The following is a 27,397-nucleotide window of genomic DNA, read 5'->3' as shown; positions in this document are numbered from 1 at the left end:
TCTATTGGTATTAGACTTATATCTTTACCTATATCTTTTTTTCTGATATTATTCATGGAATCATTATCAATATCAAATTTATTATTGAATTTTTCAAAATTTAGGATAACCATTTCTTGTATAATAATTTTTAATTTTAATTATAAGTCTGAACCCGATTATAAGTCTAAATCTACTAAGTATGTGTTTGAGTCTAACTTTGAGTATAACTATAAGTCTAATTATAAGTTTAGGTCTAAGTCTAATTATATGTTCAAGTATAAGTCTTATTATAATTCTAATTATAAGTCTAAGTCTAATAATAAGTCTATATTCTTCATATAAAAATGGAAACAGGTTTAATAATTTTTATACTTAAATTCATAGCGGTGGGTTGTTATTTAGTATAGAATGACTTGCCAAGTAAATATACAAAACTAGAAGCAAACTTTGGTGGGTTTATGAATAGAAGTTTAGTTAAATTTTAATTTGAAAACTCATCATAACATACTATTGTTTATGCTGCTACTGGTACAGGAAAGACTTATTTTGTTAAACAGTATTTAAAGTTATACTTAATCAAGATATTGATCAAAGGGTGGAAGGGCCTCTGGCCTTGGTTGGTGAAACAAGGCTTGCCCTTCCCCAACAAGAGCAAAAGTCTATGATGGAACGAGACCAAAATCGTATAATCATAATATGTAAAGATGGAAGGGATTGGATTGATCCTGAGATTGGAGAGCCCTATGATGGATTTGATATGGGTGATATAAATAAGATCACAATGAAAAAAATTCTCAAATTCAAAAATAGTTTAATTGTTCTTGATGATATCGGTGATAAATTTAATAAGGATATAGTTTATTATTTTACAGAAGGAAGAAATAAAAATATTTAAATGATTGTAATGTCTCATAAACCAGCTCAGATAGATATTATGGCAAGAATGAATTGTGATACTATTTAGATAACAACTTATAATGGAGTCGACCTTTTAAAGAATTTTAATACAACAAGTGAGTGTAATCGTATCTTCCACGGTATAATTCAAGAATTAAATAATAGTTGTTATAATTGTACAGATGGGACAGATGCTGCACTTCATTATGGTATGATTAAGTGTAATAAGAAAGAGGAAACTTTTATTATTATTGATAGAAATAGAACTATGATATATGACTCGAGAGTTGGTTTGCTAGACCTTAAAGCTCTTAGTTTAAAAGATGAACTAGTGAGTAGAGAGATACATAAACTTATAGCATATATGAAACCACTATTGAATAATGCTACAGATAGAGCTGTTGTTAATACAGATAACAATCAGTTCTATTTTAATAAACTTCTTAATTTGAACAATATTAAAATTCACAATGATGTTCTAACAAAAAAAAAGATTGCTGGTAATTGGACAAAGTATATAGGGGGTATATCAGGGGGGTTTGAGTGCACTATTTCTGATATATAATTGTATAAAACCCGATACAACAGTACGAACTGCAGCTCACGTGCCAGCACATGCAAGTCATGTGATTAAAAGAACGGGTTCATTATTGAACTTTGCTTATGGCGAGGACAGGACTTCACCCGTGTATAACCATAACTCTTCACCACCTTTATATCACGAGTATGAACAAGATATAGATTTTTCACTGTATAGTAATACACGGTCGGAGACCCGTCAACTACACATGCAAGAAGGGTATATTGATGAAGAGACTGAAGCTCTAAACAAAAACGGTAGAGATGATTTAAATGATCTGTAAAAAAATAATCAAAAAATTAAAGATGAAATTATAAATTTTGTTAGAGATGAAACTGAATTGAGTAATAAAGCATTTTAGATAAAATATTTAAACATAATACTCTTAATAAGTTAGGTATGGAAACTCTAGCTAAGTTTGCCTTCTCTAAAGATCATGCTAGAAGGAATTAACTGGAATTATAGCTAGGTATAAATAATTATAAATATAAATATAAAACTGCAAAGATAAAATAATTGAAATTCTCACTAGATATAGAGTAATTATTAATAAATTATAATTTAAAGTTTGATTAATTATAAGAGTTAATAAATAAATAAATAATTGAAACTATAAATATATTATAATTAAAAAAGATTGTCTAGATATAAGAGATTATACTAAAATTATGATCACTTATAATTCAATATAGAAAAAACTTTGATTCCTTATAAATAATGCATATGAAATGTTTAGATTGTAATTATGGATGTGGAACCACACACACTTTGCTTTTTCATTATGAAGTAGAACATAAAGATAAAGTTAGCGAGTCTGCATGTGGAAATCAAACAATAAGTGGTAATTGTGTGGAAGAAATTTCTTCTAAGTTAAGAGGTACTGCTTCAAAATGGTCTAGCTCTAATCTGCAAAGCATTTGCACTGATTCTAGCTATAGCTTTAGCCCTAGCTCTAGCTCTATCTTTAGCTCTAGCTCTAATCCTAATTCTGATTCTAATCTGCGAAGCAGTTTCACTTATTCTAAATCTAATTCTAATTCAAGCTCTAAATCTAATTCTATCCCTATCTCTATCCCTAGTGCTATCCCAGACCCTAACCCAAAGAATAGTCATAGTAGTCATATAGGAACAAAATTTGATATAAAAAATAAAATTTGTAATAGACGTTATAAAATAATTAACACCATTTGATAAAAAGACGGTAATATGTAAAGAATGCAATTCAACTAAGGTTGGGTGTGAATATTGTACTTCTGCTATTAGCTTTAGTGGGTTAGGAAGTCATCTATAAAATTTTCATAAAGAAATAGATCTAGCTAAGGGCATTCATCCTAACAGGGAACCTGCTTCGCAGATTAAAGAAATAAAAGACGAATCAGAGTATTATAAATATTATCTAAGATATTGTAAATTAAAAGCCAAAGGTATAGATATAGATAAATTATTAGAGGAAAAGATTACTAAATTTTTCTTATAATTATTAATAATATTATAAGCCTTATCATTAAAAAATAAAGTTTTGCAAAAAAAAAATTAAGAGATAGCCGCATGGCCGCATGCTTGCGCATTATTCTGAGTAGGAGACTATGCGCAACTGAGCGCGTGCGCATGGCGTGCGTAAGCATGCGGGTTGAAGCTTCTTTTTGATTAATTTTAATTTTTAATTATGAATATAGTAGTGGATAAAACGGGGGTTCCAGTCGGCAGAACGATTTGGCCATTCCACCGAATTCGTGAGGGGAAATGTGCCAAATTGGACAGGTGGCTGGAACCCCCGTTTTATCCACTACTCCTCCGTCCTTGCCAGTTGCCAGCCCGGATGAGAAAGGACTAGGGGAAAACCACCAAAACCATACCGGACAATCGCAAAAATTCTTGTGTTAGGTCTACTTTTTTCCGACAGTATTTTACCTATTTTTGCTTTAGCGCTCGATGGTCTTCCGATCAGGCTATCGTGCGTTTGAAAGACCTCTGATCCAACTATAATGCGTTTGAAACGTCCTCTGATCAGACTATCGTGCATTGGTACCGTCCTCTGATCAGACTAAAGAGCGTTCTAAGCCTGCTCTGATCAAATTAACTTGCGTTTGAAACGTCCTCTAATTGAACTAAATTGCGTTCGAAACGTCCTCTGATCAGACTAAAGTGCGTTCTAAACGTCCTCTGATCAGACTAACTTGCGTTCGAAACGTCCTTTAATCAGACTAAAATGCGTTTGAATCGTCCTCTGATAGGACTTAAGTGTATTCAAAATCCTCCTCTGATCAGACCAATGTGCGCTTGATTGGGCCTCTGATCAGACTAATGTGCGCTCAAAATTGACTCTGATCAGACCGTCCCAGACCGAAGTGGCCTCTGATCAGACAAGTTCCTGACCATTGTCCAGACAAAAACGCGCTCGAAGTCTTTTCCAGACCATTGAATTCGAGCGCACTTAGAAGATGTAAACACTTAACTTAGAACACTTTAACTTTTAGTTTTAACAAATAAAAATAATAAACTATTCCTATCACGCTCCTGCTCCAGTCCCCTGGTTTAAAGCAAATAAAAAACATTTCAAAAGATTATCTAGTTATTATCTACAGTTATTATCTATTATCTATTAATTAGACCATTCCAACAAGAACTTAGCACAACCAAATCAAATCTGATAACTGCATACACTGATCTCAAAAATGGGAAAAGTATTAGATTGCCACCAAAAGAATCACTTGTAACGTATAGTGGAGTCTTATTCAATATTTAATGCATATGGACATCAACATAAACCACGGAAATGAGCGCTAGTCCACTAAATCGCTTAATCTTTCAATGACTTTGTGTTAGTTTGCACATTCGGGCTATGCATCAGTTGATGTTTTTGTGGTAAGCACTAATGAAAGGCATATAACTGAACCATTGAAGCCTCAACAAATGAACAAAACGTGAATAATTTTCGAATTTGCGATTGTTCGACAGTTTTAGCAATCGTTTTGATGACCAAAGTCGTGAATGACTTTTGATTTCTTTAATCAGTTGTACTTTGTATATATTCAACGTCAAAGATAAGCCAGAACACGGCAGATTTTGATAAAACGATACTGAACGGCAAAAGTAAGTTAGCACCCCATATTTTCAAGTAATAAAAGATAAATTTTTGAGACAATATTACTCCAAGTTAAAATTATAATTCGGAAGCAATTTTTCGGGGTTTTTCCCATCATAGCCCCCCCCCCCAGGGTAATATACAATGATGTGGGGCTATATTTTCATGGGGGCTATAACGTTAAAGACCCAATTTTTCGAAATCTTTTATAATTTACATTTGTAGGCATCAAAATTATGTTAACACCCTCTAATTTTGCGAAGAACAAATAAAACTTTTGATGCCAAAAATCTCTTAACCAAAATCGCAGTTCAAAAACTGTTCTTATACCCTATGACTAACTGCACTACTTGCCTTATTCAAACTTGAAGCGTAGAGCCGCACTGACGCAAAATCTTTTTCAAAAATAATTAGCTTTTAGGATTTTGGTCAGATGTTTAAGTCTTGTTTACTTCTGAACTAAAATAACTTCCGCCTGCACAAAAATTGCACCTTTTCTATAAACTCGTTTTCTTATTACAATTGCAGTCTTTCAATTTGTTACAGTTATGGAATATATTCTGTTTGCCCCACCCCCCGCTTAGTGGGTTTACATCCCTTACGCCCCCAGGCGCACGTGCAACTTTGTTAGATTATAAAGTGATATATAATAACATAAAATTTGTAAACGGTGCCGTAAAAAACACTAATGGTGGCAAACACAATAGATCACAGTTATGAACAAACTCTACGACTCTGATCAGTTCTTTACACATATAGGCTCCTGTAAAAATAACGGATATTTTCATCTATGTCCCCCAACCAGAACGTTTTGTAACCCCCGAGCACAAAGCAGGTGTCTTCACACAGTAAACTACTATGTAAAATTAGGAAACGTGTGGTTGGTAAAAACACACACTAAGCTGGTGTCATGAGGTCACAAACAGAAAATATCCAAACCAAAAAAGCGTTCCAATTAAAAATATGTCCGCTTCGTCTCCTCAAAGATAGTTAGAAGACAATTATTTAAAGTCTTTGTGTTAAAATATAAAGAACAATTCTGAATCTATTCTGTTTTGCCCCCCTCCCCAGCTTAGTGGGCTTATTTTATTTTACGCCCGTCAGGCGCACGTGCTTTTTTTACATAGTAACGTACTAAATTAGAACATAATTTGTAACTGGGGGCGTAAAAAACACTGGGTGCAAAACAGAATAGATCTGTAATTCCTTACAATCCTGAAGTACCCGAGTCGACCACCTTTTTTACCAGAGAAAAAACCGTATCTGATCGCTTACTTACCATAAAAAAGACCATATATGAAACCTTGTTTACCATAAAATTGAGCATATACAGCCCATAAAACTCATTTTTTTGATATAATCTTCCATGATTAGTAAGTTTCTATATATGGATCGTTTCATGATAAATAGGTTACCATTATTTTTTCCTTTTTAAGGAAAAACTGATAATTTATGTCCGCTTTAAGGCTGGTAAAATATTTGAGTAATTTCACCGCATTCACCGCTTATCTCTTATAGTTTGGTCACATTTTTTTAAGCGGTGAACTTACGTAAAAAAATCAAATTTTTACTCATTTTTGTTATCGATGAGGCTTATTTTTTTGTCATTTTGGTTATTGATGAGCGTAGAGCCGCAGTGACGCAAAAAGTTTTTGAAAAATTATTAGCTTTTAGGAATTTGGTCAGATGTTTAAGTCTTGTTTACTTCTGAACTAAAATAACTTCCACCTGCACAATATTTGCAATTCTTCCACAAACTCGTTTTCTTATCATAATTGCAGTCTCTCAATTTGCTTACAGTTATGGAATCTGTTCTGTTTTGCCCCCACTTAGTGCTTTTTACGGCCCCAAATTACATGTTATATATCACTTTATTATGTAACAAAGTTGCAAGTGCGCCTGGGGGCGTAAGGGATGTAAAACCACTAAGCGGGGGGAACACAATAGATTCCATAACTGTACAAATTGAGAGACTACAATTATAATAAGAAAATGAGTTCGTAGAAAAAGTTCAAATATTGTGCAGGCGGAAGTTATTTTAGTTCAGAAGTAAACAAGACCTAAACATCTGTCTAAAATCTTAAAAGCTATTATTCTTTGAAAAAGATTTTGCGTCAGTGCAGCTCAACGCTCATCAATAACAAAATTGACAAAAAATAAGCCTCATCAATAACAAAAAGATTAAAGATTTGATTTTTTTATATAAATTCACCGCCTAAAAATGTGACCAAATTATGTGATATGAGCGGTGAATGCGGTGAAATTACACAAATATGGTGCCACCGCATATGTTGTCTTAATACCCATAAAACGGACCATATATGAACCATATATTTTACCAGCCTTAAAAAGAACATTAAATGTTACACGTAAATTACCAGTTTTTCCTTAAAAAGTAAAAATTAATGATAACCTATTTATGAAATGATCCATATATAGAAACTTATAAATCACAGAAGATCATAGCACGAAAAAAATTATGAAATTCATGGGCTGTATATGCTCAGTTTTATGGTAAACAAGGTACCATATATGGTAATTAAGCGATCAGATACTGTTCTTTCTCTGGTAAAAAAGGTGGGTCGACTCGGGTACTTCAAGATTGTAAGGAATTACAGATCTATTCTGTTTCGCTCCACGTGTTTTTTATGTCCCCCAGTTACAAATTTTGTTCTAAAATGGCACGTTACTATAAAAAAAGCACGTGCTCCGGACGGGCGTAAAATAAATAAGCCCACTAAGCTGGGGGGGGGGGGGGTGCAGAACAGAATTGGATTCAGAATTATTTTTTATATTTCAACACAAGGACTTTTCACAATTTTGTTCCCCCCGTTGCAAACCCAGAATTGCATTCAGAATTATTTTTTATATTTCAACACAAGGACTTTACACAATTTTGTTCCCCCCGTTGCAAACCCACTAACACCCAAATGCCCCCTCTCGTTGCGTACCCACTAAGGCACCTTACTAGTAACGACAATCAGTCTGATTTTTCTAAGATTTTACTTTTGGTATTCGGAAATGGTTTTAACTATTACACTTCGTTTGTAAGGATTCGGGAATTGTATTTTATTTTTGAACACTCCGGAAATATATAATAGAGCAAGGAATTAACACTACAGAGAGATAATAATAAAATTTTATCCCCGGGTCGAAGAACAATCGAAAAAATATGTAGGATAAGCAGTGAAAAGTTGTAACGCGCTGACTTTTTGTAAGAAATGCATTCTAATTTCAGCGCAGTTCTTAGATTTTTTTAGTAGATTTAAACGCTTTTTGACACCGATTCCTTAATTTTGAACAACTTAAGTTGCTCTTACATTAACGATTAACTTTTTCTATGAAAGGGGCTGAAGTTCGAGAAAATAAGTAAAAAATGCGATGAAATTTCATCGCATTTCAGCGCATTTTTCAGAAAAAGTTAATTGTCAATGTAAGAGAGAGCAAATTAAATTGTTCGAAATTTAGGAATCGGTGTCAAAAAGTGTTTAAATCCGATAACTAAATTTCAGAAATGCGCTAAGATTTATATGTATTTCTCACAAAGATTCAGCGATGTTCAACGTAAAATTATGTAGGCTTTTTGCGCTGAAAAATGTGAAAAATCAGCGCATTTCAGCTTATTTCAGCGCAATCCAGCAAATTCAATTAATTTCTTGTATAACTTTAGCACATTCAGCGCGTTTCTTACAAAATATTGCGCTGACAGCTCGACCCGAGCTGTTGAATCTATCGCAAACACTGAATCGAGCCACAATACTTTTTGCTAATGCTCGCCTTGCTTTTCCGTCGAGAATTTCAAGAAATTACAGAATTCTATAAGTACAAAGAGCAGGTTTGGTATTTATTTCGAACCATGAGTTCGAAAGCTTGGCGAATCAGAACAACATTTTTACAATGACCGGGGCCGAGGGTCACCGTCATTCAACGCTAAAATATGCAAATAAATAAGCGGTGAATGCTGAAAATTTTGTACGATAGGCGATGAATGGGATGAAATTACATAAATTAGGCGGTGAAAGCAGTGAAAAAAAATTATTTCCTGTTAGCGGCAAAATTTCAATTTCACCGCTGACTTTAGCGGTGAAATTACATAAATTAACCGCTTAAAAACGTCCAAACTGTGTGAGATAAACGGCGAATGTGGTGAAATTTAAAAAGAATTCAATGCTTAACTCAGTGGTGAAATTACATAAATTCACCGCATTTCTTACAAAAATCCACCGCCTGATTTAAATTCGCAAGAACTACCATAGACGTAAATGACAGAGGGCGCAATGGATTAAGAAGTTAAGACATGTACGCGGTGAGAGTTTTGAACCCCTGTAATGAAGTTTTTTGTAAGGATTCCGCTGAAAGCGGTGAAATTAATTCACCGCATTCATCTCATTTTTCCGCAAAATTTTGTACGATTATGTAAGATTTGCTGCAATTTAGGCTTAACGAACCGTATATGATGCTTCTTCAATTTGTCATATTATTCAGTTTTACTGGTACGCGTGCCGTTAATTGGGCTGTCTGCGAGTCAATAATTCGTGCAGGAAACGAGCAATACACATTCTGCGACCTGTGCTACGTAAGAAATCAGGATTCATTGGTCTTCAACCCACCAAAACTGACACTCTTATCCAACGAAACAATATCAAAAAGTAACTGCTTTCAGTGCTGGCGCCTTGGGTCAACGATCGCCTCCTTTGATTTACGCAGCTACACTTTTGTCCCGGATTGCAATCGTTTTCTGCAAGAACAATCACATTTTTCGGGCATTATGGTTTTATATAACAGGGCAAACTCGACATACGATGACATTATTCGCGTCACTGGTGATGTATTGGATACAAACGAGGACACAGTGCCTTGGATTTTCTTACGAACCGGTACTACTTGCCTGAACGATGATATCAGCAATAAGTTGGAGCTCCTACTAAGTGATATTTCAGTTGGCATCCATAGTGTCACATTAACAACTTCTGTGATAGATCTCAATGAACATGGTGTATTTATGTATGATCTGTACAGCACCATCGGAATGGAGTGCATCGTCATATTAATTCTGATTGCAGTTATATTGATCAAAAGGATTGACCGAAGACATATTGTATATTCCCTCGATCAATTTATTGATTGTAGTAGGATTAATCGACGCATCGAGTTTTCCGTATACATTGCTCGGTTTAATAAATTAGCAGTGTTTTTTAGTATTTTATTTCTAATTATATTTTCGATATTGGCAGCCACAGTCTCTAATCCAATGCAATTTTTCTTTTACCTTGGTCATGGCGTAAGCAGTGCGACTGCCTTTATGTTCCTGATTGCACGGATTCCCATGAAACTACAGAACAGGTGTGTTTACTTCAAGAAGAGGTCTTATCAAGTTGCCTTCATTGTTATTACCACCACAATCGGTACACTGGCCAGTCTAATAATTCTGTTACTGAGAGACGAGTCAGCCTTCAAATTTAACGGTCAATTGCTCAACATGTGTATCAAGATACTTCCTTTTTGGTTTCTTGTTAACATCATGATCGTAGTAGCGTTGCTGTCTCATATTACGTTCAGAAGTTTTGTGGAAGTGGCGTTGTTTGAAGTTAGTTGCATCGTAGTGGATCAACTCTTTCGCACATTATGGTACACCAGCAATTTGCACGAATACAAACAGTCCAAGCCATTTCTAGATTTCTACTACACGTACGGGGAGTCAGTATTTCAGGTCAACCAGGGCTTCAAATATCAAAACTCATCGATAAATTTTAGCAGTTTTGAGCCTCATTCTACACCTGACACGAACCCCTATACATTTAAATGGCACTGGCACTACGCTGGTTTTGCATGCCAGATTCCCTACTCGCGCTTCTTTCCTATTTGGTTTGTGACTACACCCGGCTATGCTCTACTGCACGGTATACATTTCAACTCAGAGCAATCGGAGCACAAATCGAAAGTTTTCCCAGTTATCGCGTTTCTGTTGGCAATCATTGGGTCGCTAAGTGAAGAGCTTATAAGAATCTTCTTCAACGTTCCACTTGGCATCGGAGTCATTAGCTTCCCAATTTTGTCGCTGTTTTTTGTATTATGGTTCTGTAAGCAGGGAGAAATTGGTGACTTCATTCATGGTGTGTACGTCTACGTGTCGCGATCTCACGTTTCCTCAGGTGTTGATCGTATTTTATTACATATTTGTACTCAGTTGTTACCAGAACAAACTACTGAAAAAATTCAAATGGAGAGGATTCCTTTTCGGCATATACACATTATTTTCAATGACAGCCAAAATTTTTTTAAAAAACCGTTAGCTCAATTGAAGAATATAATTATTTTTGATCGCAAAAAAATTGAGGGAAATCTTTGAAACCCCATAGAAAAAGTTTAACTAAAACAAGAATGGAGCAAAATATGATTTGTGAATTGAAAAAGTGTCTTTATTTTTTTAAAAAGTATCGTTTAATCGATCTCAACAGACTCAAGGCTGAAACTCATAACAATGAATCAAGTTTTCATTTTGGTTTTGTCGGGACTATTCATGAACCAGCAGCAGAACTCTTTCTTGGTCTTAAATATGTTGATCAAATCACACCAGGAATTACTGGTTGCTTCTAAAAGTTTTCTTGCCGTTTAAGAAAAGCAGAGCATGCCCAAAACCAAAACGGTTCAAACTGAGTGTTCTCTAATGAGCTAAGCAAGGTTTTGTAATAAAAAAGTTTTACGGAGCAAGGTTTTAAAATAAGTGGCTGGACAAAAATACTACATTTTTGCCATGAATTCTTGGGGCTCAATTGTAGGTAGAAGACTAAAGAAAAGATAAGTGCAAACAATTTCAAAGTCATCCCGTTGCTGAATTTCTGTAAAAAGGGTTTTCGATTCGACAAGAACTAAGTTGTTTCTCCTGTTTTTTAAAGGTCCGCATGAGAACACGTTTTCACAAGAAGAACGTTTCTTGATCTCAAAATCCCCTTATCAGTGCAATTAAATAAAACTAGTACTCGATTATAATTACATACCATTAATAACAAACCGCAGTTTATCGGAGAGAGTAAAGAAAAAGAAGTTTCTTAGCTAAAAAATCAGCTTCAATAATTGGTTTTTGTAATTCAATCGTTATCAATTTGTCTTGCATAAAACAGCAGCGTCAGTTTTCATATTTGGTCTTTCCAAATAAAAAACTACGACTGCCTAGGCAAATATCGGGTACTTAAGCTCACGAAACTAAAAAATGCTTAGCTTTGAAAATCATCGCATTAACCAATTTGGTTACCTACTTGAAATTGTTAGAGGATCACTAAATCATTGCATACGACCAAATTTGCCAAAAGAGAAACAGCTGCTACAGAAACAAGACAAAACAGTTTTTAGTTGTCACGAATATTAAGAACTTGCCGTATATCAATTTCTATATATCAAGTTACATATACAAAAAGCTCATGGAACTAAGCTTCGAAAATAACAAGATTTATAGGATCTGCTCTCCTCTCCTCTCCTCCTGCCTTCAAGCTTAGTGAGCACATATATTTTAAGCCCCATCCCAACTGTAAAGCGCTGTATTCTATCTAGTACGTTGCAATAAGAAAACGAACAGCTTTTAACTTGGGGCAGGCAGAACACTGTGGAGCACAATTGTAATCGATCCAATTTTTAGGCAAAAAGAAAGTGAGTCACAGTTTTTCCTTGGAGGCTTTGATAACTCTTACCGACAAAACAACGCACAAGAGCAAATATCAGTCGCCTTGTTATTTCAGTCTTGAACTTGTGTTCAAGAAACCTAGGTACAGAACAGAAAAACGCATTGAAATGAGCATTGGGCATGACAATTTTTATGAAACCAATAAACATCTTAACAGATTATTTTCGCAGCCTTGATACGTGCTGTGGTCATATTGAAAGGAGAATTAAAAACTGAAAAGATTTAATTTTCTAATCAGATAAAGAAAAACCATTTCAACTTCTAAAATTTTCGTTTCGCAACAGCATGGAAAACCTATGGGTAAAATGATAATTTTGTCAGAATAAAGAACTAGACAGAATGACAAACTCGAGTTAAACTCGTAATCTTAAATATTTTAAACCAGTGAACCCAGAAACTTTTCATGATGTTGAGTAGTCATCGGGAGCGGTCATTGCTCTGATAGACGACAAAAACACTCGCGTCAAAAAACCGCTGACATGAACATGGTCATAAAAAAACACTGGGGGCGAAACAGAATAGATCCAAATACTCATTTTTTATCCTTGGATTAACTGATAGCAAACCACAAAAAATGATGCAAAAGCACAAAAATCAATAATGTTGCACGGGAAAAATTGTATCTAAGCTCATGAAGCCGGTAATTGTTGGAGCCATTAAATAGTTTCAAATATTTTCAACTACGAGTCCACGAGATTCAGTATAGCAAAACCAAATAACAAAAGACACTAAAAGATTCATAAAGCTTGTTGAAACCAACAGAAATTTATAAAACAAGTTGGTGTGATAGTTACAATTTGAAAACTGATTTATCTTTATGTGAATCTATGTGGATCGAACAAAAGTGGGGATATATTTTTTTTCTGGGGGATCTTTGGAGTAACCCCAGTTTTGTCTATGTAGAGCATTCTAAGAGTAAAGACTTTAGTTGACGGTGAAACGGATACCCTGGGAAGCTATTTCCACTTCATTTAATACAACTGGTTATACAGCCGTTTTATAAGGAATCTAGAACACACAACAGAGTTCTGTATTTTACAGTTGGGAAGTATTCCTCAACAACTTGTCTTACCTCAGTGTAAGGGATAAACGAAGATTTCAATAGGTATTGTTTTTAATGAGTTTGTGGCCCGCATTAACTTGTGCTCCCCCTATTACAGGTGCCATTACGTGGTAAATCAATATAAAACGTATGTCACGTAAGTCGGGGGTTGCAAATAGAATGCATCCCCTAAGCTTAGGGGTCACAAACGGTAAAGATCCTAGAAATCTCAAGACTTAGCTAAAACTGCAACTACCAACATATCTGTAGCAGTTTTATCAGTCAATATTTCTCTGCATGATTTTATTACGTTCCATAGCGACCAACACATCTAAACAAAATTTTATAACAAAAAATAAAAATTTTAAAATTGCCGCTGATCTCGTTATAAACCAACTGCACTAGATGTTTAAGATTTAAAGCGTATAGTTTTTTCTTTTTTTTTGTAAACAAACCAATTTTTCGGGTTTTGTCTGCTTGGAAAGCAGATTTTTTAATAACCAGGAATTTCTGGTTAATGTCATTACAATCTACTTGACATACATAGAGAGCAAATCAGTGCAATTTTGTACTCGAAATAAGTAATTTTCTGAACTACACTACACTAACGTTTGCAACATGGAAAAGATTAACGATTTTACTACGGCAAAAACGTAAGTGCAAGTCACGAGAGTAAAAGGTGAAATCGGACTACTTATGTTTGCATGAATAATTTCAGCGAAAAGAAAATCAATGCGAACAAGAACTGACAATTTGTTGTACGCGTAATTTACACATATGTAGTTGTAAAACACGGCCTCTCGTGGAGCACTTTATAAGCCGCGAACAAAGCAATGTTGTCAATCAGACTGTATTGATGTCATTATTTTCCGTTTTTGCCCACCCCCCAAGACGTTTTACAACCCCCAGTTACAGAGCACGTGCCATTACATAGTAAATCATTATGTAAAAACATGGCACGTGCGTCTGTGGGTGCAAATAATATGCGCCCACTAAGCTGGATCAGGCAAAAAATCCAAGTAACTTCTAGCAGTCTTTAGTTAAACTAATCTTTTCAGTTGGAGCAAAGCTAAGTGGGTGCATCATTATGAAATTACAAAACTCAATGAGATCACCACGCAAAATTTTATCATGCAAAACAGACAAAATTACTGAGCAGATTATTTGTACACACCATACGCACGTGCCAGACTTTTACATAATGATTTACCGCTTAATGACACCTGCTCTGTCTTTGGGAGCATAACGTACTGGGTTGGCAAGAAGGGAAAAGATCCAGTTAGGCTCTAAATTCTACTACAGGAATTCTAACTAAGGAAAACAAATTTTCAAAAATTTCAGATAGAAAAATATTTTTGACATAAGCGTTATACAAAGTGCTTACACAAATGTTGATACAAAAGAGATAAACAAAAAAACGTATTGGCTTTCTCAACTATAAAAGTTTTTTTGCAGCGTTTTCACAGTTCTTGATTCTTTTTTAGGAGCAAGTGGATACCGGACCAATTCTCAATTCTCGAATGTTGATGGAATTCCGGCAGACGTGTGGTACCGTGATGTACCTCGACCGAGAGAACAAAGAAGGTATGAAGGACCGAGATATTATGTCCTTCAGAGGCAAATTGATCCTATGGAGCCCGTAAGGTGGAGAAAATCCACTAGCTCGCCTAACCCGAATTGTACTTCGGAGGTTGTCATTCCGATTTCAGAGGACGCGCAATTGTAATAGAAACAATATTGCATTTCGGTGGACTAAGAATTGGTGACCAATATTGATTGACTAGATTGACTAATGAAAACAAGATCTGTCAAACACAACAACGCATTAAATTGACTGAATAAAAGTTGGAAAAACCATTGTTGTTTTCATTGCAAATTATTGGCTAATTATTGACAACGAATATGGTTTTTGATCAATTTTCCAGATCTCTTATCTTTAGCTCCCCACTTTGTGTGATACCTATTACACTGGGGACAGAGTATATCCAGATAAAATAAATCGGCGGAATCTAGTACAATCTAGTGAGAAAAAAATATACAAAATTCAGTATCTCGTCGCCGGATTCACTAAAAAGCAAAAGCAAAATGATGTTTTGGGGAATCCGGTGACAAACTTTGGCGTTCAGAAACTACATCTCTTGAGTTGTCTGAAATCCACGAAAGAGCTTCTGAAAAATGCTTCTGTTCGTTCTAATCTGACTCCAACTAAACTTTGGACAATATTGATGCCGAACAGTGAATTATTTTTTACAAATATAGGATTTTTTCCGTTTGCGCCCCCCTTGCTACTTTATGCCTCTCCAGTTACAGAGAATGTGTCATTGCATAGTAAGTCCTTATCTAAAAATATGGCACGTGCGTCGGGGGTGCAAATAATATGCACCCACTAAGCTGTGGGAGTAGGCTAACGGAAAAAATCCCAAATATAATTCCAATAGCAATTAAATATTAACTATTTCTTTATATTATGATAATTTTTTTCCCAAAACGCACTTTTGAATCAAGAGAAAGATCTACCAAAATATTTTCTCAAACAATTCAACCTTCTCCAAGACTTTGCGAAATTCAAAGCAACCATTTGTATGATTTCACATGAAATTTTAGGGCTTCTAAATAAACGCAAGAGAAAACATCAGTTGAGAAGGATTTTAGGAAAAAAACTCGGGAATTTCATAATCAATTAAAAAGATATATAGGTTTAATTTTTTTTCACCTTTTTTCTGACTTATTCAGTTATATTAGACTTTCAGGAAAAGAAATACACTACAAAAATGTGTGTAGAATTTCATTGCTTTCTAACAACTTCACAGTCAACATTATCTGAAAATTGATTTAGTTCTCAGAAAAAAATGCTGAAATAAATGTTTCTTACTTTTTTGTCTCTTTCAAGATAATTAAATTTGTGTGGAAAAGGCAATTTTGTTTCTAATGTCAATTTTTAAACAATTTTTACAACAAATTTGTAGTTTTCATATCTCGTGATAATCTTTATTTCGCCATGTTTGTCACGACTAAATATTAGCGCGTCAACATTTAATAGAGTTTCAACTTTTATTAATATCTTTTACACTGTATGGTTAGCAGCATCAACAAAATGCGAAAATCCGATTTGTTGATTTGTTAGAAGTGTGAGGTCGCCTGTTCCACAAAATATGATATTTTGTGAGAAAAAAGACTTTGCTCTGAAATTCATATAATGCTCGCTCGTTTTTCTGAGCTGCGTGGTTCTAACACAAAAATTTTGTGTCTTTGCCATTATAACTCCCCCCCCCCCTCGCTTATTGCTCACCCGGACCTAACGCCAAGTCAATTTCAGTACTGGACAAGTCTAATTACAAGTCTCATTTCATTACTGATTCAGAACTATGATCATGTCACTTTTTACACTTGGCAGTCTAAATCCAAGTCTGGGCTGAGACTTGGCAAGTCTAATCCAAGTCTGATTTTAGACTTGGCAAGTCTAAATCCAATCTGATTTTAGACTTGGCAAGTGTAATCCAAGTCTGATTTTAGACTTGGCAATTCTTAATCCAAGTCTGATTTAAGACTTGGCAATTCTAAATCCAAGTCTCGGCTAGCCGAAAAAAACGTCAAAAATAGCCGGGGAAACTTGTCAAAAATAGTAAAAAAAAACGGGAACCCTCACAGTTTTCTTCATAACTTTTCCTCGATTCGAATACCCAGACATTTCAAGATCTGAAATATATATGTCGATTTTCGGCTAAAATTCGGCTCCAAACGGCTGAAAAATGGCTGAAAACGGCCCAGAACACCTGAAATACCCTCAATAGTACTGAAATACCCTGCCTAGTACTGATATAGACTTGGAGTTCGATCCGGGTAAGTATTTGAATAGTTGAATCGCATATAGGACAAACCTAAATCTACCCCAAAGGTAAGGTCAGCATTCTCTGGAATGGGCTATCATGCCCAGGTGCTCTATCTGGACACTGACTGGTTCCAGGTACTGCGCAAACTCAATGAGAGAGTCCCAAGACTGTTCCTCAGGTCAGAAAAACAACACATTACTGCTACCTTCACTAGTGGCCAATAAGTAATGCTAAAACCGTGGCACGTTGCGAAATTTTTTTGAATTCGAAAATTTCACTCGAATTTTTTTGAAAAGTTGGTTTTGACTTGGGAATCAAATTCCAAGTGTTATCCAAGTCTTGGTTAAGACTCGCCAGACTTGTAAGACTTGTATTTAGACTTGCCCAGTACTGGAAACCTAAATAAGACTTGGATTTAGACTTGCCTAGTACTGATATAGACTTGGAGTTCGGTCCGGGCACATAATCTATAGCCCAATCAAGGTAATTACAGCATAATAGGGGGCTATTATTTCATGGGGGGCTATTATGGGAAAGACCGGAGAAGTCTTGGATCTATAACGGAAAGGTCCCAAAACTTTGACGCAGATCACGGAAAGAATTGAGTATCTTCACATTGACACATTTATCCACAATGCAAGTAAATAATTTAATTCCTTGATGAATCGTAAATGTCTATCAATTGTGTACTAAGTTTACATATCAACACAAACAAGAATTAGGGCACAATAGCCTTCTAAAAATCCGAAGTCTTTGGAGTTCTTCAAGAGAAAAGTTCCTACAAGCAGACATTTTCCGAAATGTTGTATTTTTTGAAAAGCTACAAAAAGAAATTGTCAGTTCGAGAGTCGTTTTATCCTAGTATGGAATACTATTTTAATTACCAAGGAGCTCTGACAAATTGAAGGACTGACATGTTGTTCATGGTATTATAATCAAAAAGTCGCCGATCAGATTCAAGCCTTGTGCATTGAAAAAAAACTATTTTGACCGGATCTTACGGGGAATCTATAAATGTACTATGTTCTTATTGGGTTTTTTATGTTCACCGTTTTTTTTTTCGCCGGATCTATTCTGTTTTGTCCCCTCGGCTTAGTGGGCTTATATTTTTTACGCCCCCTCCCCCACCCCAAGCGCATGTGCTATTTTTTACTTAGTAACGTGCTGTGTAACAACATATAAATTGTAACTGGGGGTCGCAAAAAACACTGGGGGGGGGGGCGAAACAGAATAGATCCCTTTCGTCCCCTCCATTATACAACTTGTACACCACTCAGACGCTTGTGCTATTTTAGTAGAGTAACTTTCCTTAAAACAAGACATAATTTGTAGGGGACGGCTGGAGACATATAAACTCAAGGGACTGAGATAGTAGATTCGCGTTTTAATTACACTATATGGGAGAAGACTCTATTAGTAACTCACGTCACTTCAGAGTAGATACAGGGCAGCTTGTTGTAAATTTATTCTGCTCGATCTCTCGTTCCTGACCTTTAGCTTCGTTACTTTCTCTAGTCGTACCTGAAACAAGATTCCTTTCTTCCCAACGGGTGATTGATTATAATTTTAGCCCTCCTCTCTAAATATAAACTGGGTCTTTCCAATAAGAGCCCCACCCCCCCCCCCCCCCCCATAAAACTATGGCCCCCTCCCCAATTATGAAATCCCGGGATGACCACCATAAATGTTTCTTGAAAACCATACGTAAGACATGTATGGTTGTATGGCTTCTTTGATACCATACATAAGACCATACAAAAACTAAAGGTGATCTCAAATGACGTCTTTTGGACCACATAGTACAACATATATACCGTAGTTGCCATTGGCCTTCAACAAAAATCTTTTTTTCTATGGTGCCTTGGATACCATATCCAAGACCATAGACTTTTATGGCCCATCCAAGACCATAAAACTTTTTTTGTGCAACATCATTTTTTGACACAAAAATGATTTTAACAATGTCCTATGCGGGTTTCAGACGATAAAAATGGAGATTTAAAATTTACTCGTGAAAAAAATTTTATGGTGTCTAGGATACCATATCCAAGACCATAGACTTTTATGGCCCATCCAAGATCAAAAAACTTTTTTTTTGTGCAACATCACTTTTTGACTCAAAAATGCTATTAACAATGTCCTATGCGGGTTTCAGACAAAAAATTGGAGATTTAAAAATTTCTCATGAAAAAAGATTTGGTGTCTTGGATACCCTTTCCAAAACCATAGACTTTTATGGCCCTATCCAAGATCATAAAACTCTTTGTGCAACTTCATTTTTTGACTCCAAAAAAACTTTTACAAGGCATAAGGAGATTTCTCACCAAACAACGAAAGACTAGGAAACTTTAGGACGTTCTAGCAAGGAAATATTGTTGATTGAGCAACGTCATTGCTTCGTTCCTCTCTAATTCGATTCTTTTTAGCCAAAGATGTTCAGTTTCGCAATTAACGAGAGACTGTATAAGCGGTTTACACTTCTCAGCTTTTCTATTCGCTTATTGATGATTTCCTCAGCATACGCCAAGGATGCAGATGATTTGATTAAAACTTTTCCATCAGATTTGAAGGAGGATCATTCAGAGCACGTGTTTACGGCAAATGTCTAATCCTTGATGCATCTATCATCGCAAGTACGGCAGTTTGGACCACTTTGGACGTCTTCAGCAATGATGTTTGAGTCCGCAAATTATTTGTTGCAGTCGAAGTTAACAGGGACGGTTAACCAGCTGCCACTGTTAGTCGAGAGATAAAGAAGAAACAAAGAGTCTTACAGAGCGACTGTTGAGAAAGATATCTTGTACAATTTTTGCCACACACTGCGAGGTACAAAGACATTCGTGCGCAGGAGTGTCCCATTTGACTGTGTACCACACTATTTGAAACAAAGTGGCAGGCTTTTTTCCAGCAATTACGAGTCAGATCTGTTTACCCTGGACTCAATCTCTCATACGTCGGCAAACAACAGTTACATTGCTTATGTCTGGGAAAACAAAATATGCTTTGGCCAAGTTAAAATTTTCTATTTAAATGAAGCCTTCGGGATGCTCTCTGTTAATTGCTTCTCCGTGTTGGAGAAATTTCAATGCTCACGTAGAAAGAACTTGAAAATTTTATTCCTTTGTAGTTGTTGAAAACAGTGACAGGAGAGTCCCAATCCCTCTGGATACGGTGAAGGAGAAATGCTTGGCTATTTCAACTACAGATAAAGTTTTTTTTGACACCCTTACTTTGTATGACTGAACATGATTAAGCACATTGGCTTAAAGAACATGAGAATTTGTTTGTAAATGTTTATAATTGGGGAACCATGTTAAATTATTTTTTCGTTTGGCTAAAATTTGAAACTTGTTTTTGACTAGATGCATTGTTTAGACAGTAGTAAAACGGAAGTTAATAGTCGTCATTTTCCTAAAATATCAAGCCGAGATAGATAGATAGATAGATAGAGATATTGAGAGTTTGGTCACAGTAAATTTTTTGATACTTCTTGGAAATCATACGTAAGACCATAAATGGTTCTTATAAACCATATGTATGACCATAAATGATTCTTGAAAACCATATGTACGACCATAAATGGTTCTTGGAAACTATACGTAAGACCATAAATGGTTCTTGGAAACCATACGTAAGACCATAAATGGTTCTGGAAACCATACGTAAGACCATAAATGAAAGTAATGGTTCCATCTGTTTGCCACTCGTTTCCCATCAATCTTATATGGAACCTTTGAAACCATAAACAAAACCATTTATGGTTCTTAGAAACCATTTCAAGAACATACAAGAAATTTTGGCGCTTCTTGGATGGAACCATTTATGGTCTTACATATGGTTTCCAAGAACCATTTATGGTCTTTTTTATGGTCTCAAAAGAAGGGTCAACCCGGGATCCTTACATTGATTGGTGGTCTAAGTCAGGTATAAAATATCTGGATCTATTCTGTCCCCCCCCCCCCCCCCAGCTTAGTGAGCTTTAATTTTTTATGATCCCCAGGCGCACGTGCGATTTTCTTACATGGTAACGTGCTATATAACAACATATAATTTGTAAATGGGGGTCTTAAAAACACTGAGAAGGGGGGGGGGGAAATAGATCCAAATACCTGACCAGTAAGCTGGGAGGGGGAGGGGCCGATAACGGGAAACACCTTAAAAACTTCCTGTTTTAGTAATAATTACAGTTTTTGGTATACATTACGTGCTCACGAAACTGGAGGCTGTTGCAGTCGGAAGGGGCTTATTTCTTTCTCTGATTTTAATTTTCCCTCTTGCCTGCCCCTCAAACACAATGCCTAATGCATTGCCTTGCCCCCTGTTGAGGTCAAAAATTAAATACTTCCACCCCTCCATGTAACACTGAGGCCAATGATACATTGAAACACTCACGTGCACGTTTTAAAATGCCGAAAGTCTGCAGTGCCAGAAGTTAAAATACCAGAAGTTGCTACTTAGTCAGAAGCTGCCTGCCGTTGACTTTCGTCATTTTAAAACGTTCGCGTTTCGTGTTTTAAGCATGTTCAAGTGACTCTGAAGAAGTCACTTCTAAATTCTGACTTAATATCTCGAACCGCTTCGCGGTTCTCGATAAACGCCAGAAGTTCTCAGTGACTTCAAGCAGAGTCACGTAACCCTTACATAGGGCACTTGTGAGAAAGGACAAAACCGAAACTTCTAACTTGGATTAGTTTTCAGATTCTTGAAGCAAGAGTATCAAAATTAGCTCCTCAATATCACTGTATTCTGTTCAATAGCTATATAGTAATGCTTCGAATTGTGTTATTGGATGACGTTAGGTATAGTTTGTTTCCTAAGCAACTGTAGCGTTTGACAAAAGTTGACAAATTAAAAGTCACCAATCATCAAATCGAGGCACACGTGCTAAAACACAGATGTATGAGTCATGCGTCCTTTAACTGATGCAGAAAATTGAAAATTGCCTTTCTGAATTTCTGGTATATCATGCAAAAAGAGTGAACAAATTTCTCAAGATTTTTTTGGTTAGTCTGTCCCACTAGCTTTAATTTGTTCTATTACAGCTCCCCCCTCCCCGCCTAGCTTTGAGTCCTTGTCATTACAGTGAATATTAACAAATGGTCTTGGGTAATTCCCATTATAGCCCCCGTAGTTTTAGTATTATCCTTAGCTTCATCCTCAAAATCAAATTCATCTTTGTACTCGTCTCTTACTCTTTTTAAGTGTTCATCACTTCAATTGTGTTTGATTAATTGTTTCAAGAGTTGAGTTACAGACAACACAGGTGTTAACACCAGTAATATTATTGTTTGTTGAATGAGACATCTTGTACTTTACAAAAGAAAAAAATAATTTTTCTATATGAAAATGAAATGAAGGGTGATAGATGTAAAAACAAAACTTGAAATAATGTTGTGGTTATTGTAAAGAAATAGAATACTCTTGTTATATATGTAATGCTAATGTACTTTAGATTTAGATTTGAAAAAGGTAAATTGTATCTATCTCCAAAGAAATAGATTAGGTCGTACTAGAAACCAATCCAGAGAAAATGTATATAAATATACTATTGTATCCGTATATATAATACAGAATTTGAGTTATGAAAAAAAATATTTTTACTGGACTTAAGCTGGGTTTTTTTCCAATATTTTTTTCCAAGTTGGCTTTACGTGCTTTTTACGCGTTCTCATTAGTTACAGTAGTATCTGGGATACGTCCACTGGAGACAGTGGGGATAGAACCCGAACAAATCATCTGATAACGCTTAATTACCAGCTTAACTATGTACTAGTTGATTGCACTAGATGAGACAGGAAATTATAGTTTTGAAAAAAATTTGGATCTATTCTGTTTCGGCCCCCAGCTTTTTTCATGACCCCTAATTGCAAATTTTAGGTTGTTAAATAGCAAATTACAAGGCTCGATAATAGCACGTGCGCCTGGGGTTCTTGAGAGATTATTGCTCACAAAGCGCGGTGGCCGAAACAGAATAGATCCAAATTTTTAAAGAGAAATAGCGTGCTGTAATAGTAGATATATCCAATACTATAGTCGAGTATAAAACAGGGAAACCAATTAAATGCAAGGTTTGGACCATTTCTAGCGTATGCGCCAGCGTTGGAATCTCGTGGCTGGTCGGTTTCCATGTTTTATTCACTATTCTCTGCTCATTTTTCCCATAGTTATTTGAGTTTTAGTTTTTATCTTCGCTGTAGCTGATCTTCAGCCCGGACTGAGAAATGAGGAGAGAAACACACTCAGATCGTACTAGAAATTTCTCAAATTTTGGTTTTTTGACTTGACTGGACACTTGCAGCTTGATGCTTCTGCAGCTTTTTTTCACCAATGACTTCTTAATAATAATGGTACGGCCTTACTACTGCACTTGCTTTGAAACCTTGGCAAGGCTGTAGTACGCGCCGTACAAAACATAACAAGGCCGTAGTACGGTTAGTTTTTCTAAGACTACGGAGTAGTAGTACGGCCTTACTAAATTTGGTCAACGTTGGGGGGGGGGGAGGGAGGGGTTTAAAAAGTTGTATTGTCGCTTCGCCAAGTGATAAGTTTTGTAGTTTTCTTCTTTATTGTGAAAAACTCAACGAAAGACCTTGAAAACCAGAGAAGAGTCAGGCCTACCCGCCTTTTTCCAAAAAAATGGATGCTCATCCTTTTAAACAAAAATGGAAATTCTAGGCCCTATAACTGGGATTTTCCCATTACAGCCTCATGCAACCCCCTCATTAAGCCTATTTATCATTTTTGGGGGTTGGGGTATAGGTTTTTAGACCACGAGGGTGGGGTTTAAAGGGGAAAAACCCGATAAAGTTTTGTTTAATACTAATACTAAAGATAAAGCTATTGATAACACTCTAACTAAAGCCATTAAAATTACTGAAGTTAAAATTGTGGCTAAAACTAGCACTACTACTAAAGACAAAACCGATACTTTTCCTAAGGATAAAGCTTTAGATAATACTAAAAACTATTACTAAAGATAAACCCAAAACTAAAGGTAAAACTAAAACTAATACTAGAGATAATATCTACATTAGAAGTAAATATGAATCTGTCGAGTGTAATGAAGTATTTATAAATAAAATAGCCCTAAATACGCACTCATAGAGTCAATATAGGCAATATATAGAGAATACCGAAGACCGTGATACAAATTCTAGGCAAAATATGAAAGAATTTTATATTACTGATAAGCAGGAAAATTGCATTATTGATATAGATGAAGCAACTATTAACCCACTGGAAGAAAGTAAAAACTGTCACCAGTTTAGACTCCGTGAGGGTTTTAAATATAAGGTCGAGGCAGATTTTGAGTTCAAGAAGAGAACTAAAGAAGAAGCTAAAATCAAGAATATATTCTTCAACACAGACTATATTATTAATAACGCTATAAATGAATATGGAGTATATAATCAATGGCTAGGTTACGACAAAAAAATATATGAAGCTGATGATTATGAACTCGATTTTCCTGGATTAAAAAGTATTCAAATAAATGTTGAACCAACTGAAGCATCTATTGGTAGATGTCAGGATCTACCATTAGATCTAAAAAATTCTAAATCAATTTTAAATATACAAAATCGCAATTATAACTGTTTTTATCTAGCCAAATATTATCTTGGTCACATCCAGCTAAAGACCACGCCACATGTGAAAATAATTATGCAAGTAAACTAAATGTACCACGACAACGAGATGAAGATGATTTTGCTTCCATGATGAGAAAACATAAATTATACAAGTTTAATATACGGTTATACATCCCTTGTGGTAATAGTAAAGTAGAGCTATTGAAACCAGGCCTTGATTTTGATAAAGATAGAAAAAATGACGGATTTTTAGTTAGGGGAGAGAATTTTTCTCCTATTAAAAAATACAAAGATTGGTAGAAAGGAAAAATAAGAGCCACGTCATGTACTATATTGTAAAATATGTACATAAGGGCTTACCTCTGTAGTTTAATACAATAATCATGACTGAAGTCACCCATTTAACCCAGAGATTGCTTTTCACAAGAAAAAAATTACTTTTATAATTAGACATAAACGAAAGAAAAAAGAAAGGTTTGCATTCCATATGCCGATATAGAATGTTGTGTTGATTGTATTGCACCGGCTAAAACTATTCACTGAAGTTGCTTCGCAAAGGATGAATCTTTAAATAAATTCCTTAACTATATAATAGCCAAAAATATACCAATAAGTGTGAGTTACAAATATAACGGTAATTCCAAATACTATTTTGGTCTTGACTATCAAAAATTTGCTACTGATCTCTTAATTTTGAAACTGAGCAAAATTTCAAGTAAAAAAACAAATGTTTTTATTGAAAAAGATAATTTATATCATGAGTCTCATAACACTTGTCATATATGTACAAAAAAAGTATAAATAAAGTAAGAGATCACTGCCATGAAACTAGTGAATACAAAGAACCGCTTGTTATATGCGCAATCTAAGATATAAACAACAAAACGTCATTCCCGTTTTATTCTATATTGGCTCCGGCTGTGATTTATGTCCATTATAAAGTGAACACTCTAAACAGAATAATGACAAAACAAAAGTAGATAATAAACCAACAGCTGCTGGTAAGTCAAAGATGTTTAGTGTCGGTTGTATTAAATTTTTAGACAGTTATAAGTTCTCAGCTATGCCTCTAGATCAAATCGCAAAGATAAACTGAAAGACTAAAATTTTATTTCATATGAATTTTTTGGTCAAGACACATACCAAGAAGTTATATGTTATCAGAAAATAGTAATAAACCCAAAACTAAAGGTAAAACTAAAACTAATACTAGAGATAAAACCTACACTAGAAGTAAATATGAATCTGTCGAGTGTAATGAAGTATTTAGAAATAAAATAGCCCTAAATACACACTCATAGAGTCAAATTAGGCAATATATAGAGAATACCGAAGACCATGATACAAATTCTAGGCAAAATATGAAGGAATTTTATATGACTGATAAGCAGGAAAATTGCATTATTGGTATAGATGAAGCAACTATTAACCCACTGGAAGAAAGTAAAAACTGTCACCAGTTTAGACTCCGTGAGGGTTTTAAAAATAAGGTCGAGGCAGATGTTGAGTTCAAGAAGAGAACTAAAGAAGAAGCTAAAATCAAGAAAATATTCTTCAACAAAGACTATATTATTAATAACGCTATAAATGAATATGGAGATTATAATCAATGGCTAGGTTACGACAAAAAATATATGAAGCTGATAATTATGAACTTGATTTTCCTGGATTAAAATTTATTCAAATAAATGTTGACCCAACTGAAGCATCTATTGGTAGATGTCAGGATCTACCATTAGATCTAAAAAACTCTAAATCAGTTTTAAATATACAAAATTGCAATTATAACTGTTTATATCTAGCTATATATTATCGTGGTCACATCCAGCTAAAGACCACGCCACATGTGAAAGTAATTATGCAAGTAAACTAAATGTACCACGACAACGAGATGAAGATGATTTTGCTTCCATGATAAGAAAACAGAAATTATACAAGTTTAATATATGGTTATACATCCCTTGTGGTAATAGTAAAGTAGAGCTATTGAAACCAGGCCTTGATTTTGATAAAGATAGAAAAAATGACGGATTTTTAGTTAGGGGAGAGAACTTTTCTCCTATTAAAAAATACAAAGATTGGTAGAAAGGAAAAATAAGAGCCACGTCATGTACTACATTGTAGAATATGTACATAAGGGCTTACCTCTGTAGTTAAATACAATAATCATGACTGAAGTCACTCATTTTAACCAGAGATTGCTTTTCACACTTTTATAATTAGACATAAACGAAAGAAAAAAGAAAGGCTTGCATTCCATATGCCGACATGGAATGTTGTGTTGATGATATTGTACCGGCTAAAACTATTCAGCGAAATTGCTTCGCAAAGGATGAATCTTTAACTAAATTATTTAACTATATAACAGCCAAACATATACCAATAAGTCTGAGTTGCAAATATAACGGTATTTCCAAATACTATTTTGGTCTTGACTATCAAAATTGGCTACTGATCTATTAATTTTGAAACTGAGCAAAATTTCAAGTAAAAAAAAACAAATGTTTTTCATTGTAAAAGATAAATTATATCATGAGTCTCATAACACTTGTCATATATGTACAAAGAAAGTATAAAGAAAGTAAGAGATCGCTGCCATGAAACTAGTGAATACAAAGGGCCCGCATGTTATATGCGCAGTCTAAGATATAAACAACAAAACGTCATTTCCGTTTTATTTTATATTGGCTCCGGCTGTGATTTCAGTCCATTAT

At 35.1% G+C, this 27,397-nt stretch overlaps 1 protein-coding gene and 1 long non-coding RNA gene across 4 annotated transcripts in view; one reads left to right on the top strand and one right to left on the bottom strand.

Moving 5' to 3' along the window:
- Positions 1–21,930, bottom strand: part of LOC142354869 (uncharacterized) — a 46,666-nt gene extending 24,736 nt beyond the window's left edge. The window contains exons 1-2 of the long non-coding RNA XR_012761131.1: positions 21,777–21,930; positions 18,520–18,615 (exon numbers count right to left, since the gene is read on the bottom strand). This is a non-coding gene — a long non-coding RNA (uncharacterized LOC142354869). The remainder of the gene's footprint in view (positions 1–18,519; positions 18,616–21,776) is intronic.
- LOC142354870 (uncharacterized) lies at positions 4,413–15,115 on the top strand. Of its 3 annotated transcripts, none has more exons than XM_075407218.1 (3): positions 4,413–4,552; positions 8,982–10,657; positions 14,749–15,115. In XM_075407218.1, exons 2-3 carry the CDS (start codon positions 8,998–9,000, stop codon positions 14,988–14,990), a joined length of 1,902 nt encoding a protein of 633 aa, XP_075263333.1. In that variant the 5' UTR covers positions 4,413–4,552; positions 8,982–8,997; the 3' UTR covers positions 14,991–15,115. The 3 variants fall into 3 exon arrangements, with proteins under 3 accessions (XP_075263333.1, XP_075263332.1, XP_075263334.1); XM_075407217.1 differs by having other exon boundaries at positions 8,982–10,696; XM_075407219.1 differs by lacking the exon at positions 14,749–15,115 and adding an exon at positions 14,455–14,523.
- Positions 21,931–27,397: the final 5,467 nt, after the last annotated feature.

This window comes from Convolutriloba macropyga, unplaced genomic scaffold (assembly GCF_964194025.1).
Source record: "Convolutriloba macropyga unplaced genomic scaffold, txConMacr16.3 SCAFFOLD_692, whole genome shotgun sequence".
NCBI lineage: Eukaryota > Metazoa > Xenacoelomorpha > Acoela > Convolutidae > Convolutriloba > Convolutriloba macropyga.
This window is presented reverse-complemented; position numbering and strand designations above follow the sequence as displayed.